The sequence below is a fragment of the Haplochromis burtoni genome, unplaced genomic scaffold (genome assembly GCF_018398535.1).
Source record: "Haplochromis burtoni strain Fernald_Lab_line unplaced genomic scaffold, NCSU_Asbu1 Contig_7, whole genome shotgun sequence".
Lineage (NCBI taxonomy): Eukaryota > Metazoa > Chordata > Actinopteri > Cichliformes > Cichlidae > Haplochromis > Haplochromis burtoni.
The window spans coordinates 3768060-3782010 of record NW_024582368.1 but is presented as its reverse complement, the minus strand read 5'-3'; the positions used below and the strand labels follow the sequence as shown (position 1 = coordinate 3782010).

Here is a 13951-nt window from a genome sequence, read left to right as displayed (position 1 = left end):
TAAGATGAGAGGCGCTCAGAGCAGGAGGAAAGAGGTTTATGTAAGGTGCGGAAGGGCTTCATTAGCATTCGTCGAGTCTGTTACAATATCTGAAATGACCAAATTTTTGTCAATATAAATTTAACTACTCGCTGCTTTTTTTTTCGGAGGGAAGAAGTGAGTGATATTCTTTCCTTTTTTTCCTTTTTTTTGGTTCAATTGATGAAATAAAGGCTCTGATAAATCCTCTGTAATGAAACATGAGGGGGACCCTGTCTCAAGTCATTTAATCTCTTTTCACATTCTCCATTTTTTCTGCTAATGAGCCTTATTGACAATCAAACAGAAGCTGTCATCCCCCAGGATGCAACACTCCCAGCCCCTGCGTGTTTGTCATAGTGTCCTGGCAATCAGAGCTGCCTGCAAGACCAGGCTGGCAGTTAGTGGTTCTCACAGCAGCGCTGCCTGAAAATGGCACACTTCCTGTAGAGTTGCAGCTGCCACCTCTGCTACTTCCATTACTTTCTATAGCATGCAGATGTTGTATCAACATTCCCTGCCAAGGGGACTGCAATAACTGTGAGATTCATGCCATGTTTCAGAGGCACGTCAATTTCTCAAGTGGGACAATTAAAGAGGGAAATACAGTACCAGGTTTTTCACAGCCGCTGAAATCGGAAAAGGGCTTTTTTCACGTTTTTTTCCAAAGGGTGGCTGTTTCATAAGGGTTCAGAAATCCACCCGATTTTTACTGCCCTTTTCCTGAGTCGAGCTGTTCTGTGAGCCTTTGTGCGGCAGACCTGTTGTGACCCACAGCGGATATGGAAATGGGGCTAAGGTTTTATGGGCCAAACGGATTGGACACAGTCAAGCTCAGGGGGCATGAATATTGGATGTTATTTCTGCTCCCTTTTTATGTAATCCATTGCCAATACATTATTAATAGATGATATCATATCCAGAACTACTGGACAAAGCACTACAGAGGAGTACTATGAAAGGAGCTCTATGTGGTGGAGACTGTGGCAGAAAAATACTGTTCAAGTGATATTATTTTATCACTGCAGCCTAGCACTCCCTGACCAGGCAATCTTTATAGTGTAATTTTTGGGCTAGGTGAAGTTCATGGAAGGAAAGTACGGTGAATGCTCTATTTCTACCGCGGGTAAATCCTGCATTTGTGGGTTTGAAATGTACTGAAACATTGATGAAGTATCAAATGACACCCAAATACAAGTTTAATGGATTTTGAAGCACTGGGATACTTTGCTCATCCTTCTTGACTGCAGTGAGTGAAGTGGAAATCTTTGTGAGGATCTAGAGTTTTCCTTCCAAAGCTGACTCCCAGTGTACAGTAGCAGGGGAGCAGTGTCTTATCTGATGTACAGATTTACAGACGGGAGACGGCGCTAATGTGGGTCAGATTCCCAGTTTTGATTCAAATTTCAAATCGTTCATAAAAGGTCACACTCCCTATTTTGAGTTATTGTCATCTCCGAGTTGTGATCTGCAGTAGTGCGGCTTTTATGAGTGGAAGAGGCAGCTTCCCACTCATGTGTGAACTTCACGGGAGTTGCAGAGACTTTTTTCCCCTCCACAAAACACATCACTCAGCGGCTTCACAAATCCTGTCTGTCCAAGAGCAAATCCTTAAAAAAGTACTTCTCAGCACTGCCCATCAAGCAGAGAAGATAAAACAAAGCAAAAAAATCTAGCGTCCAGCTTTTTGTCTTACGACCCGTCCGGGTACTGTACCCATGTTCGCATTACCACATCAATGTGGGATAATGCATTAAGAGTGAACGTATAAGCCTCAATAAGAGTTACATAGAGAGCGGATACGTAAGGTAATATTCCCTTTTTAAGGTCAGTTTGAATTGTTTTTTCTCATGGGAAACGGCAGATTGATAAAGAGCAAACAAAACCTCTTTTCTGAAAGCTTGTCCTCCACGGCCTCAGTGAAGGTTTCATTCCTTTATATCATCCAGCCCAATTCCCAGCATGCACGGCCATTGTGGCTCTTTCAACTGGAGCTCTCCATTGACTGGCTTATTGTCCGGTCGCTCTTTTGTGTGCGCTATCACCAGAGCACAATCTTTCACCTGAACAGCACAGGAGCGCAGCCTGGATATAGTCACGTTAAAAAGAAAAGGAAGGAGAGAGAGAGAGGGGAAAAAAACAAAACAAACTGAGTCACTCGTGTAGTTGCCAGGCGGCGCAATTAACCCCACGCCAGTGAAGAAATGTTTAGTACGTATACTGCGTATCAACTTGTAAAAATCTCAAGTGATGCTTGTTAATAACGCAGTTATTAGTCACGCTTGAGCGGCCCGCGTCACAAAGAGATGTTCAATATTACTGCTCAGGCTTATATTATCGAAAGGAGGTTTTTTTTTAAAAAATATAACAATGCACAAGCAGATGTTTGAAGAGTGGCCCTCGGCAACACGAGGCCAGTTAAGATCGATATTGCTTTCAATATTTCTTTCCTTTGACAGATAACCAGTACCGAGGAAAGTCTTGATAAGAGTGGCAACATATGGATGCGGTGAACCTCGCTCTCTTTTGATTGCGTGACCCCTTCACCTTTGCTTGTGTTTGAGAGCGAGGCAGCCACATGGTATGGTGGGGGTCTGTCAGGCTTTGGATGTGGGGCATTATTGACCCAGGATTTATAAATATTTAATGCACACATTAAGATCATGGTGGAGGGTAGCCATTAGAGTTCTCCAATAAAAGAGGCTCTCACGATGATTGAATGTTGTGGCAGAGCCAGTGGCTGATTGTTGGGTACAGGGAAACCTGCTGAGACAATATACTGTACCTCGAGCTCGCCTGCCAGGCTTCAGAGCGCTCAAAACTAAACTTGTTTTTTTTTTTTTTCTTTGATTGCACTTTTACCCTCAGTATTTTTCTTTCTTTGGCTGTTTTTGCTTGGTTTGGTTTCTAAAGAAATGTGCTGTTTGTCCTAACATTTTTTTAAAATAATAAGACACGGTGGTGCGCAGGAGATAGATCCAAACCTGTGTATCTGTGTGGCTGTTGTTATCAGACGCGCTGGATTATCGAGGGAATGATTTAAAGAACAAGGCGGCTGAAAATTAAATAGCTCTTTTTAGCGTATCTGTCCTTTGCGCTATCAGCAGCTCCTGGGCTATCTCCGGTGCTGCCAGATCTGCGCATGCTGTTTGACATAATAAGCTGCGATATGCTGATTGGCGCTTAATTGTGCATTTATGGCAGAGGTGGCCTCGGACAATGTTGCCTTGATGAGAAATTGACATTTTGCGACCTGCTCCCCGCGACCACTCAGGATGCCAGATAAGATGCTCAGTTGTTTTTAAGGAGAACCACTATTCTTCCCTCAAACACTTCTATCCTTCTGTTTGACCCACTTGATGAGTATAGATTTCACCACGGCCCCCTTTCAACGCTCTAACTATAAGAGGTTCAAAACGATACCAGCCCTTATAGACAAAGGATAACCTTGCTCTTTCAATGTATTGATTCTTTATTAACTAGGTGGCTTAATGCAATGAAATGAGGGATTTGAATGAGCCCCATTTGGGGTGTTTTGAATAAAAAGCTTGCACTGTTTATGAATGGCTACAATGAACCTTTGAAGCACCACAGATGCAGGATATGCTGATACAAAGACCAGTAGGAATATGTCACAATGTCAGAGTGCTTTGCTGAAAGAATATGAGTAAAGAGCAGTTTTCATCTTTTATGGATGTTACACTTTTTCCACAGGTGTCAAACAATTATCTCTATAGCAATGTCTAAACACTACATCTTACAGACGAATCACAGGTTTGTCCTCAGAAGTTTCTACTGTCTTTTTCTTGTTCCTGATTGTCAGTTTGTCTGCCAGCCAAACTGTACTTCAAACTGAAGAAGTCCACAGTTGAGTAGCTATTGTGTTTTTACTGAAAATTTTAATAAAACATCGCTTATTCATTTCTGTTTCCATTCCAAATGTTGAACAGTTTTAAATTTGTCTTCCCTGTAAACACAAGTAAGCTATGTGGCAGAGTCATAAGTGGTGAGTAAAAATGACTTCTATACATTCTACAAAACAGAAAAAAATACAACCACAGATGGAGTGTTTTTTTTTTTATCTCCAAGGTTGTCCCTCATGCACATTAGTCTCTATTGGATCTTAACAACTATCATATGGGTCACAAACAATTTATTTGACAATACAACCAACAAAGTTTTCTCCAAAATGGTCTGTATAGATAATTTAAAATCAATACAAAAATAAACAATGAAGTTTGACTTCCCCTTTAAAAAATGGACAGAGAGTCTTGACGGAGTAACACAAATTTTGAGGATACACATGAAATATATGCACATTGCATTTCATCAAATACAAAAAGAAAAACAAATGAAGGCAACAGTTCTTGGCTGAATTATCTGTGCTGCATCACTATATTAAGGGCATGACGATTAATACATACATAATGAAAAGCAATATACAAAATTTCAGAGATAAATACATTATTTATAGTTGATATGTTACAAAATTTCCCTCAGTGAGCGCAAGTGTGTATTGGAACAGAAATATGACAATGAACTACTATAGTCCTACATTGTCAATGGATTGTAATTTAGTTTTGGGTTTTTTTCTTTTTTTTTTCATTTTTGTTGATCTAAAAGAACATGAAAAAGACAGATGTATAAATATTTAGCACACGTTTGGCAATATCACAATAGTCTACAATTTTTTTTTACCACATATAAAACACATAAGGGAGTTGGAGCTAGGGGGGGGAGACTGCTCCTCATCAACAAGAAACAGACTTCACAGTAGCCTAGGAATGCATTAATATACAGTGCTAGCAAAAAAGTTGAAAAACATGGCAAAACACACTTGCTTAAAAGGAAGCTCTAGACATGGAAGTACATCATATTCATCAACAGAGCAGTGTTTTGTACACATCAGTGTGCTTGTTGAATCAAAGAGGATTTTTTTTTACTTTTGAAGATGATTTCTAGCTACAATAAATTACAAAATTTAAGTTAAAATGCAGGAATGAAACATGATACAACGTTACCCACCCAGCCCTGCCCCTTTTTACTCGTATTTGTTGTACTTTTATGATCGATTTTCTACATTATATATCTCATATATTTTCCAGTTGAAATTCAAACTGTCTTGGCCCCTGTGTATTTTTCTCACACATAAAAATACAAAAAAGTCACATTATAAAGACACACAACTGTTGTGAATCTATTAAAAGAGAGTTGAAACAGAAAACAATTTCTGAGGCAAACAAGTTCATTGGCAAATGTACTGTACATCAGTGTTTTTACTTTACAACCAGATGGTGAGTCCACAGAGTCCCTTCCAGTATTGAGCGTGTGGTTGATTGGACAAATCCGAGACCGAAGCGCAACCCGACAGGTATACAAAATAAACACTTCATCATCCTGTGTCCTCTTCAAGGGTGATAAAATGGGAGGAGGGTGGGGGAATAAACAAAAAAAAATCCCACAGAAAAAAAATATTGTTCATCATGAAATCCTTTTTTTTCTGCAGGCTGTGAAAGTCAATGAAAATTTAAAAAAAAAAAGTCTTTCTTTTCTTTCTTTTTTTTTTCTTCGTCTTCAAAAACAGAACAAGCGGTGGACTATACATTGCACCAGCCTTTTGCAGTGTGCTGAGGGGGTGCCCTGTGAAGTGGTAGTGGGTAGACTGGTGCTTGAGATGACGAAAGTGCATTTACATTGGAGGGACAACTAGGCCGGACATGGCTGGGGACAAAGAAGAGAGAAAGGTAACGGAGATTAGTTTATTAGGCTAAAGCAGGTATGGATATAAGTATGAAAAACTATTAAAGTGTTGTAATTTAGTGCATGCATGGCGTGTGTGTGTGTGTGTGTGTACGTGTGTGTGCGTGTGTGGCCATCTGACAGTGCGCAAGTGCGTGAATGTAAGCCTTAATGTGCCTGTTTGCGTATGAGCCTGTGAGTGTTTGCCGTGTCCGCCAGCCTGCTGCTGCGTGTCCTCCTAACGGGGAGAGTTTGAAAACCTCCCTCCTGCTCTGACATTTCAGCCCCCAGCACGCCAGTCCTGCTATGTGTGATATTTCTCCTGGCATTGGGGTAATAGCAAACACTGGCCCAGACTCCCAGGAGACACAGCCGTGGTGACGGCAGAGCAACAACACGGTCACTTCCCACAATGCCACAATGCTACAGTACCAGACACCCAGACTCTCCTCTCCGCAAATTCAGTCCTATCACTTCCTTTCCTCCCGTCATCTCTTCTTTATCCTTGACTCTCCAACACCGAGCGGCACATTAGTCCTACGTTTCCCCATTCCCCAAGTTATGCCTCTGCGTCATTATCCAAGAGAGATTAGGCAAGATCAAAGGTAGCTTCCGTTATTTTACCGAGACCATCTGCTTAGGATATCATTAGCAACTGTACCTCACCCTGAGAGTTTATATATTCAGTATTTTCACACGTTTTAACAATTAGGCGACTAGTGAAGTGCTGGGATGATATATTATTATATTGCTCTGAGTATATTTGTAGAGTCATGGTTGAAATGCTTTTAAGTTTGCCAGCGCAGATGATGGCAAGGCATTGCTCATTAATTTCTGCACAACATGTATTAATAAGTATGAACGTGTAGCAAGATGAACTTTAATTTCCCACTTCATTAAGCCCAATGTTATTAATCTTGGGGCACACACTACGGCTAAGCTTGTTTTCAAAGCAATCATGTTGGTCATGACACATGCACAAAACCTAATAAACATAATTACTAAAACAATTCTGGGAAGGTCTTTTCCTGCGACATCAGAGGGGATCATTTGTATGAAAGGGCAACAAGGATGTATGTTTGTGTGAATGTTGGCGAAGACGCGGGATGAAGCTTGCGCTCCTACGCTTGTGCGTGTGTGCAAAGGCATGCTCTGTGTGAGTGTGTGCGTCTGAATGTAAACTGAAAGGTGTAAATTGGCCTGTCAAAATGCATATATTTGTAATGATTAATCCCTCACCAAACCGGACAGAGGCCTGAGCAGCGGTATCTGACCAGTAGTCCGTAGGGAAGGGATGAGGGGGTGAGGGGGGCTCACCTTGCAGTCCGTTGCCGTTGGCGCTGGTGCAGGAGGGGGGTGGGGAGGCCTGGGGTCGGACCACAGGGGCGAAGGCGCTCTTTTGTTTAACTGTGGAGACGATAGGGAAGGAAAGGAAAGGAGGGAGGGTAAGAGTGAGAACGTGCTGTGAGTAGTGCTCAAGAGGGAGAGGGCAGTTAAGGTAAGGCTGGGATAGTATTACTGCCAGGGGGGATACACGATCAGTACTCACAGGCCCCTACCATCAACATCTTGCCCAGTTGAACAAACACAGGTGGCAAACGGTGAAAGACAAAATGAATATTTCTTTGATTCTAAGCTGCGTGCGTGTTCTCCAAAGTGCTAAAACTAAACAAGCCCCCGTGAATAACCGGTAATATATTATCACCATCGGTAATTTTATAAACCCCCGTCAGAAATGATTCATAGAAGTGAAAACGAATGTGGGAGCTGGAATTAAATCAGCAGCAGCTTAGTGCTACTACAGCGTGCGATAGTGGCAAGCTACTCACTTCCATATGGGGAGTTGGCAGAGGATCCGTTGAGGAACCCAGGGGAGCTTGGCACTCCCAGGTTCATACCGGCATTGCCGTAGCCATTCATGCTGTTGCTGACGGTGTTGTAGCTCGACTGCTGTGGGGTGCTGCTGGAGATGTAGCCCCTGGGGGACACGCTGCTGGTGTTCCGGCTGTAACCCACTGAACAACACAAGAAAAAAGGAGAGGGATATTTTTTTTAATGTATGTGGAGTGTTTGCTAATTACAGTAAAAAAAAAAAACCAATGGAGTTTTGCTGTTGCAGTAAAATTTTTATATTAACGCATGCTGCGGATGCCAGTTTAATAAGAAGAGAACTTGACACGTTAATTGGACCCTTTAAAAAAAAAAAAACAGCGTTCAGACATAATTCCTGTTCAATTTTCTTACTTTAATAAGAAAAAGGAGGGAAATGTAACTATTTCTCATTTTCCTGCAAACCCCTTGGAATACCCTCAAGGGCCCACCTCCAGGTCCCCGCACCCCACTTTGGAAACCCACCTGAATTGCAGAGCCATATCCAAAATCTCATACCTTGGTCATTTCCTTGTGACTCAGACACATTGACTGCTAGTTGGCTGCTGAAGGAGTTGACTCCCATCATGCCGTGGGAGGCTGTGTTAGCGAGAGAGGGGATCTGGTTGTGGTTGCGGGGAACGCTGTACAGGGCCTCTGCGATGTCAGCTGCCCTCTTCAGAATGATCTCCTGAGAAGCACAGGGGAAGGTTTTGTTATTTATGTTGTTGTTTTTTGCTTTTTCTTTATAGCTGTGCTTTTTCTTTGATGCATGGTTCATGACTATATGGTTAACTCACAATGCACGTAGCCTACATTGTTCCAGATATAGTGGTAAAAATACCCTTTGGTGATACTAAATTGTTTCTTACTTAGCAGAGGTACAAGCATGCTTAAATTAGCTGTGTGGACACGGACCTGATTGTTGTGAGGCATTCCATACAGGGCTTCAACGAGATCAGCCGCCCTCTTCAGTAACACCTCCTGATGAGGAAAGCAGTGGGAGTAAATGTTAAAACCTAAAGAGATTACATTGGAGAGCCCAGTGGTACGTACAGTAACAGAAAATATCAAAAGCAACATTGCGCAGCAGGGTCGCGGGGAGCTTTAGAAATGTTTACATATTCAAACACTAAATAAAAGCCACCTTGATTTAAGAGGCACTAGAGCTGCATTTATATGGCACTACCATTTTACTCCTTCCAACCATGCAGAGCAGTGAATAATGTTCCCTATCTTAATTAAACTGGCATAGTCCTTTAAAAACAACACCTCACCCCTGATTCTGGGCTTCACGTTTGCTCCAGAGTTCACCGCTGAGTCCCCTCTCTTCAGAACAATAAAGTGAATTAGCTCTGGGTTAATCTAGTTCTGTTGTAATGACATTAAGGAATTTTTCAATTAACCTCTTTGACTGGCTGTTGCAAAGGACTTCACAAATGACTTCCCATCCAGCAAGAGCTGGGTGCTTGTGCCTTGGGGACACGGATGCTCAGGATGTGGTCTTATCCATGTCTGCATGCTTGCCCCCGCTTGACAATGCGGATTAGCTGTGTTGCTTTGGCTCTTAACACTGAAAATGAGTTGGCCCCGGATCCCGTTCCCCCCCACTCTCTTTCGGGCTTTCAGCAAGGTGGGGTTTGGCCTGTTTGTGTATCTTTATCTGCTCTTTGAATTCAGCACTTACAATTAAATCCCTCTCAAGCAACCAGGCTGCTCTCTTTGTTTTCTATAATACAGAAGGCAATATGCTCAATGAAAAATCCTCTCCTCCTTTTAGAGTGCATATAATCTGACAAAGGCAAGTTGCAGACACGGCTCTTGCGTGTGTTTTAAAACGCTCGCTTGTTGTCACCTGCTGTAGAGTAGAGATTTGTCGCCTGTGCTGTTAGAACCCTGGTTAAAAGCAATGCAAATCTGTCACCAGAAACATCTCAGATGGCGCTTGTTTTCTTCCCACATTCGCTGTGTTTTCTTTTGCGGGCCCCGGTAATTTGTCTGAAGTGTTCCATCACTTGGCAATAGCAGTGTGGGATTAAGACGGCAGCTGCCATAAATGAATGTAAACACAGCCTTCGCGCCTTCAAACAGCGGCCTCCAAGACTTGGCCTGCATTTCCAAGGCACAGCGTATGTAGTGTGTATGGAGCGTGTGTATGGGCCCTTTCATCCAGAGGAGCATATCTACCACAGTCCTTGATTTATCAAGATGAATCACTGTAGAAGCCACTTCCAGCGTATGCCATGCTCTCTTATAGAAACATATCGCTTAATCCACCCCAAGTTACCGGATGGGTGGCTCTTAGAATGGGCATTTACCTCTGAAATTGGTGTGTATGCTCAACGTTGCATGCATCTAGTTTGCATACAAATAAAGAATTATGGTTGTCGTGAGGCAGGTAGACTAAATGAGAGGACCAGCTGTCTTGATGTGTTCTCATCAGGCAGAACAGATTTCTCTCTCTCTTGCTGAGTGAGATAAAGTGGTTTTCTTTCTTTTTGTCTGCAGTTAATAATTACCAATAATCTATTCTATCATATTTCAAGATCTCCTACATGGCTCTCAATTTTAAACAACAATTAAAGCAATTAAGACTGTCGCGTTTGCAAGCCATGTTTCATTCTCTGTAAAACGTCCTCTCCCTCCTTGTCCATATGGTACTTTGCAGCAGTGACATAAGGAGAGCTTGGAAAAAGGAGGGAGGAAAACGATATTGCCTCTCATCCTTAATCTGTCGTTTACCGCGTGGTGTCTTAACTAACCAAGTTGACTCGCAGGGCTATGCTTAAGTGGCAACCTAGTCATATCCGAGGATGATGAGAAGTGCTGCACCCAATCAAGGAAGAAGTTTGTTTTCTTCTGACGAGACGCTTCCATGCGTATCAGCTCACGCTGTGAATACGATTAACACGGAATAGTGTTCTGAGGGCATTTCCATGTAAATCTCAATACTGCTCCAGCATAAGTGTAATTGGCTTTCTTGTCATGGAGACATATCAGAACACACCATGTTAAATTGAAACAATTAAAGGCTTCAAATGATTTCTGTTGTTCTGTGACAAATGCGTGACAGATTCCTTCTATTGTTTGCCATGCTTTGCATAAAGGTCTCGTGTTCCGCAACTGTCTAAATGGGACTGCTCAGATAACAGATCACCTAAGATTTAGGAGCCGTTTTATGTTATTGCTGAGAAAAAAGGCGACCAGGGGGTGGGGAGGTGGGGGGGGGAGCCATATCAAATGATGTGTTATAAAAAATATCTAACAATAAGGAGATGTGGTCTAAAATGGCCCAAATGTGATTCTTCAAGCAGTAGATTAACATGGATGTTGTATTTATATTATCACAGTTAATAAAAAAGGGCCTAGGTTATGTAGCTTGGAGTGCTAATGCCATTATAAAACTGTAAGGCAATTACTCTGTTAGCTCTAGCCTGAGGTAATGAATGCATTTAGAAGCATAGGGCCATTAGATGAAGGTACTTCAAAGAGCACAGGAAGAGAGATTCATTTAAATACATGGGTAATTGCTTGACATGAACACATTTGTAATATTTTCTCCTTGTGGATTACACAAAGAATTGGAAAAGAATGGGCTTATGCTCATTTTGGGAGGAAAGAAAAGAATCCAAAGCAATCAGCTTAATAATAAAACAATATTGAGTTTCCACTTTTAATTTCATAATGAATCTAATTTGTTACAGAAGAGAGAAATTGAGTGTGATATAATGTGATATCCAGTCTATTTGTCCATTACTGCCAGAGGGCACAAAATGGTATTATAAATTGTCTTTTTTATATTATGAATAGAAAATTGTTTTATAACAAGATCTTAAAAGGGAGGGTGAATTCCAAAGTCTCTCTTCACTTAACGCAATGCCCGCAAACCAATCTCCTTTCTCATCACTTGACTGCTCACACTTATTACTTTCATATTCACCCTGGACTTTGCATTGAATTTTTATATCTCCACTCCTCCCACAGGGTCAGACTGTCATCTACGATGTTGTCTTAGAATTACGAGGTAAACTTCAATCAGAGGCAGCTTCCCCCTTTTTTTCTCTGTGTAGCAACAATATTAGCGTGCATCCCTTGCTATCCATGAGCACTCCCATATTGGCTTTCTGTCTCCTTACAATTACCACGTGTCTTACTGGTCCCAGGGAGAAGGCTGGTGGAAATCAATAGTGGAGTAATATTATCAACTGGAGGGTGAAGTCATGGGAGGGGGGGTAGAGGTGGTGAGTGGGCTTGGTGTCGATTTGCCTTTCTGCTAATGCACACCGCGCGTCCTCCAGCTTTATCTTCTTTTTATAGAGTCTCCCTACCTCACCTGCACCCTGTAATGGCTGTTCTCTATATGCCGTTTCTGTTCTCATTCCAAATGTACATGCCAGCCTCGGCCCGCCGCGGGCTGTTTTATTGGGAATGTGCTTTTGACCCCGAGAGCTGACCCTCAGATGGCAAGCTTAACAATGACGAATCACTTGGTGGGATCATTTACATGCCCCCTGAACCCCATATTTGGGTCCATTAGAGAGCAAATCAAATATTTATGTTGTTTATTGGAAGTGCAGGGTTTCATCTCACTCTGTGATTGTTTCATGCAAAGGCTGGGAGACCATGCTATATTAAGTATGCGCACACCCAGGAAACTAATCTTGGGTTCAGTGTCAAAATCTGTCTCAGAGCCAACAACACTTTGTATTCAAGGAAAAAAAGAAGAGAAAGAAAAGAAAGGAAAAAAGGGAGGAGGGTTTCTCTGTAATAAAGCTGTGTTAAACACTGTTGCTCTCTTTGTTCACAAGATGTGGATTTCACAAAGACACTGGGTGACTTTATAAAATAAAAACAGTGCAGCTAGACTGACCTGTGATGCCTGCGGAGATAGAACGAGTCATGTGGATATGAAAGGGTAAGTGTACTTTACCTTTTGGTCTACGTTTACAGTTGAAATTAGAGTAACATTTCATGTCTAGGTGTTGTTTCCTGTCTCCACAGGGACTGGGTCTAATTGAAACACTTCATATACTGAACCAGGGACTAGCTGTGATGTTCCATTTCTCCACATTGCCTTGGTCAAATGTCTATAGCTACCACACAGTCTGTTCTTTATTAAATTGTCCGTTGGACATTAATGATATTGCGGTGTAGCATGCTGGGATTTAATAGATAAGGTCTTTAAAGGTTTTACAGTATTATTAAAACTCTGAGGTGGCCTCCACTTTACTGCGTGCCGAGGGGTTTTGAAAGTACTAATCAGTCATATTATTACACTTGACACATCTGGAACGTCAGTCATCAAAATGGTTACTGGCAGGGTAGCAATTAGTGAAAACACACAGATAGATTTTATCAATCGGAAATGGAACGAGCGCAAGAATCAAAGGGGAGAAAAAGAATAAAAGAATCAAAGCAGTTCTGCAGGGGAGGGTTTTTTTCTCATTGTTTGCACCCAAGTTTTCGTGCTCAGGTCTTTCAATGTGCCAGCGTCTTTATGTGCCACACCGGTGTGTATAAAACTGATGTGGCTTTCAACTCCTTCACCAAGGTTCAAAAGAAAACAATAAGAAAGCCAAAGCATAATAACATGCAGTCTTTGTCTATTAGCCGCAGTAAGACTAGGGGGTTTACGGCACAGGGTTCTGTAAACAAAAGATTAAACCAAATCGAGCTGCAGAAAATGAAAGGAAAACATGAGTGGGGTAATGAGGGTGCAGACGTCGTTTCTGACCAGATTACCATCTCCACAGACTACTGGAGAGGAAAACGCCTGATTGAGCTATTTTACCACACAGAGAGTTTACGCCTCTCTCCACACACAAAACCAATAGCATTACCACGCTGGTTAGTGGGTAAGCCACATATGTGAAGAAAATCTGTTAGAGTTTTGGGTCATACTGCTCTGCTTGGTTGTAATGTTGTTTTGTTTATTTGTCGAAGAATTATAACCCAGACCGCTCTGTGTCATTATGGTTCTTTTGGTTTTCAGTGCAGCAGAGACACTGTACTGACCTTTGGTAACCTCTCAGGGTCGCCGGGGTGTCTGGGGATGACCTTCTGCAGCCTCTGGAACCCATAGTCGATGGTTGGCTCATTCAGGGCTGAAAGAAAGACGAGAGAAGGTGAAAATTAGAGCGTTGTGGGGGCTAAACTAATTGAGAAATGAGTTAGAGTTTACAGTAAAATAGTCATTTCCAAATCCAAACCTCAAGGGCCAGACAGTGTTTTATACGACACAAGTTCCTCTGACACTTGTGCCACTAAGTGCTATTCCATTAAAAGCCATGATGACCTACATCAGTCTGAGGATTCTTCAGAGGGC

The 13951-nt window shown here is 42.0% G+C and overlaps 1 protein-coding gene across 8 annotated transcripts in view; it reads right to left on the bottom strand.

Moving 5' to 3' along the window:
- Positions 1–2839: 2839 nt before the first annotated feature.
- Positions 2840–13951, bottom strand: part of LOC102305620 (EBF transcription factor 3) — a 68461-nt gene continuing 57349 nt past the window's right edge. For 4 of the 8 annotated variants that reach the window (XM_005914153.2, XM_014337158.2, XM_005914155.2 and 1 more), the window contains exons 11-16: positions 13642–13730; positions 8545–8610; positions 8146–8317; positions 7587–7772; positions 6997–7164; positions 2840–5739 (exon numbers count right to left, since the gene is read on the bottom strand). In XM_005914153.2, the coding sequence (XP_005914215.1) occupies positions 5708–5739; positions 6997–7164; positions 7587–7772; positions 8146–8317; positions 8545–8610; positions 13642–13730 (713 nt within the window). In that variant the 3' untranslated portion in view covers positions 2840–5707. The remainder of the gene's footprint in view (positions 5740–6996; positions 7165–7586; positions 7773–8145; positions 8318–8544; positions 8611–13641; positions 13731–13951) is intronic. The other 4 variants (XM_014337171.2, XM_014337180.2, XM_005914157.2 and 1 more) reach the window with 1 other exon arrangement.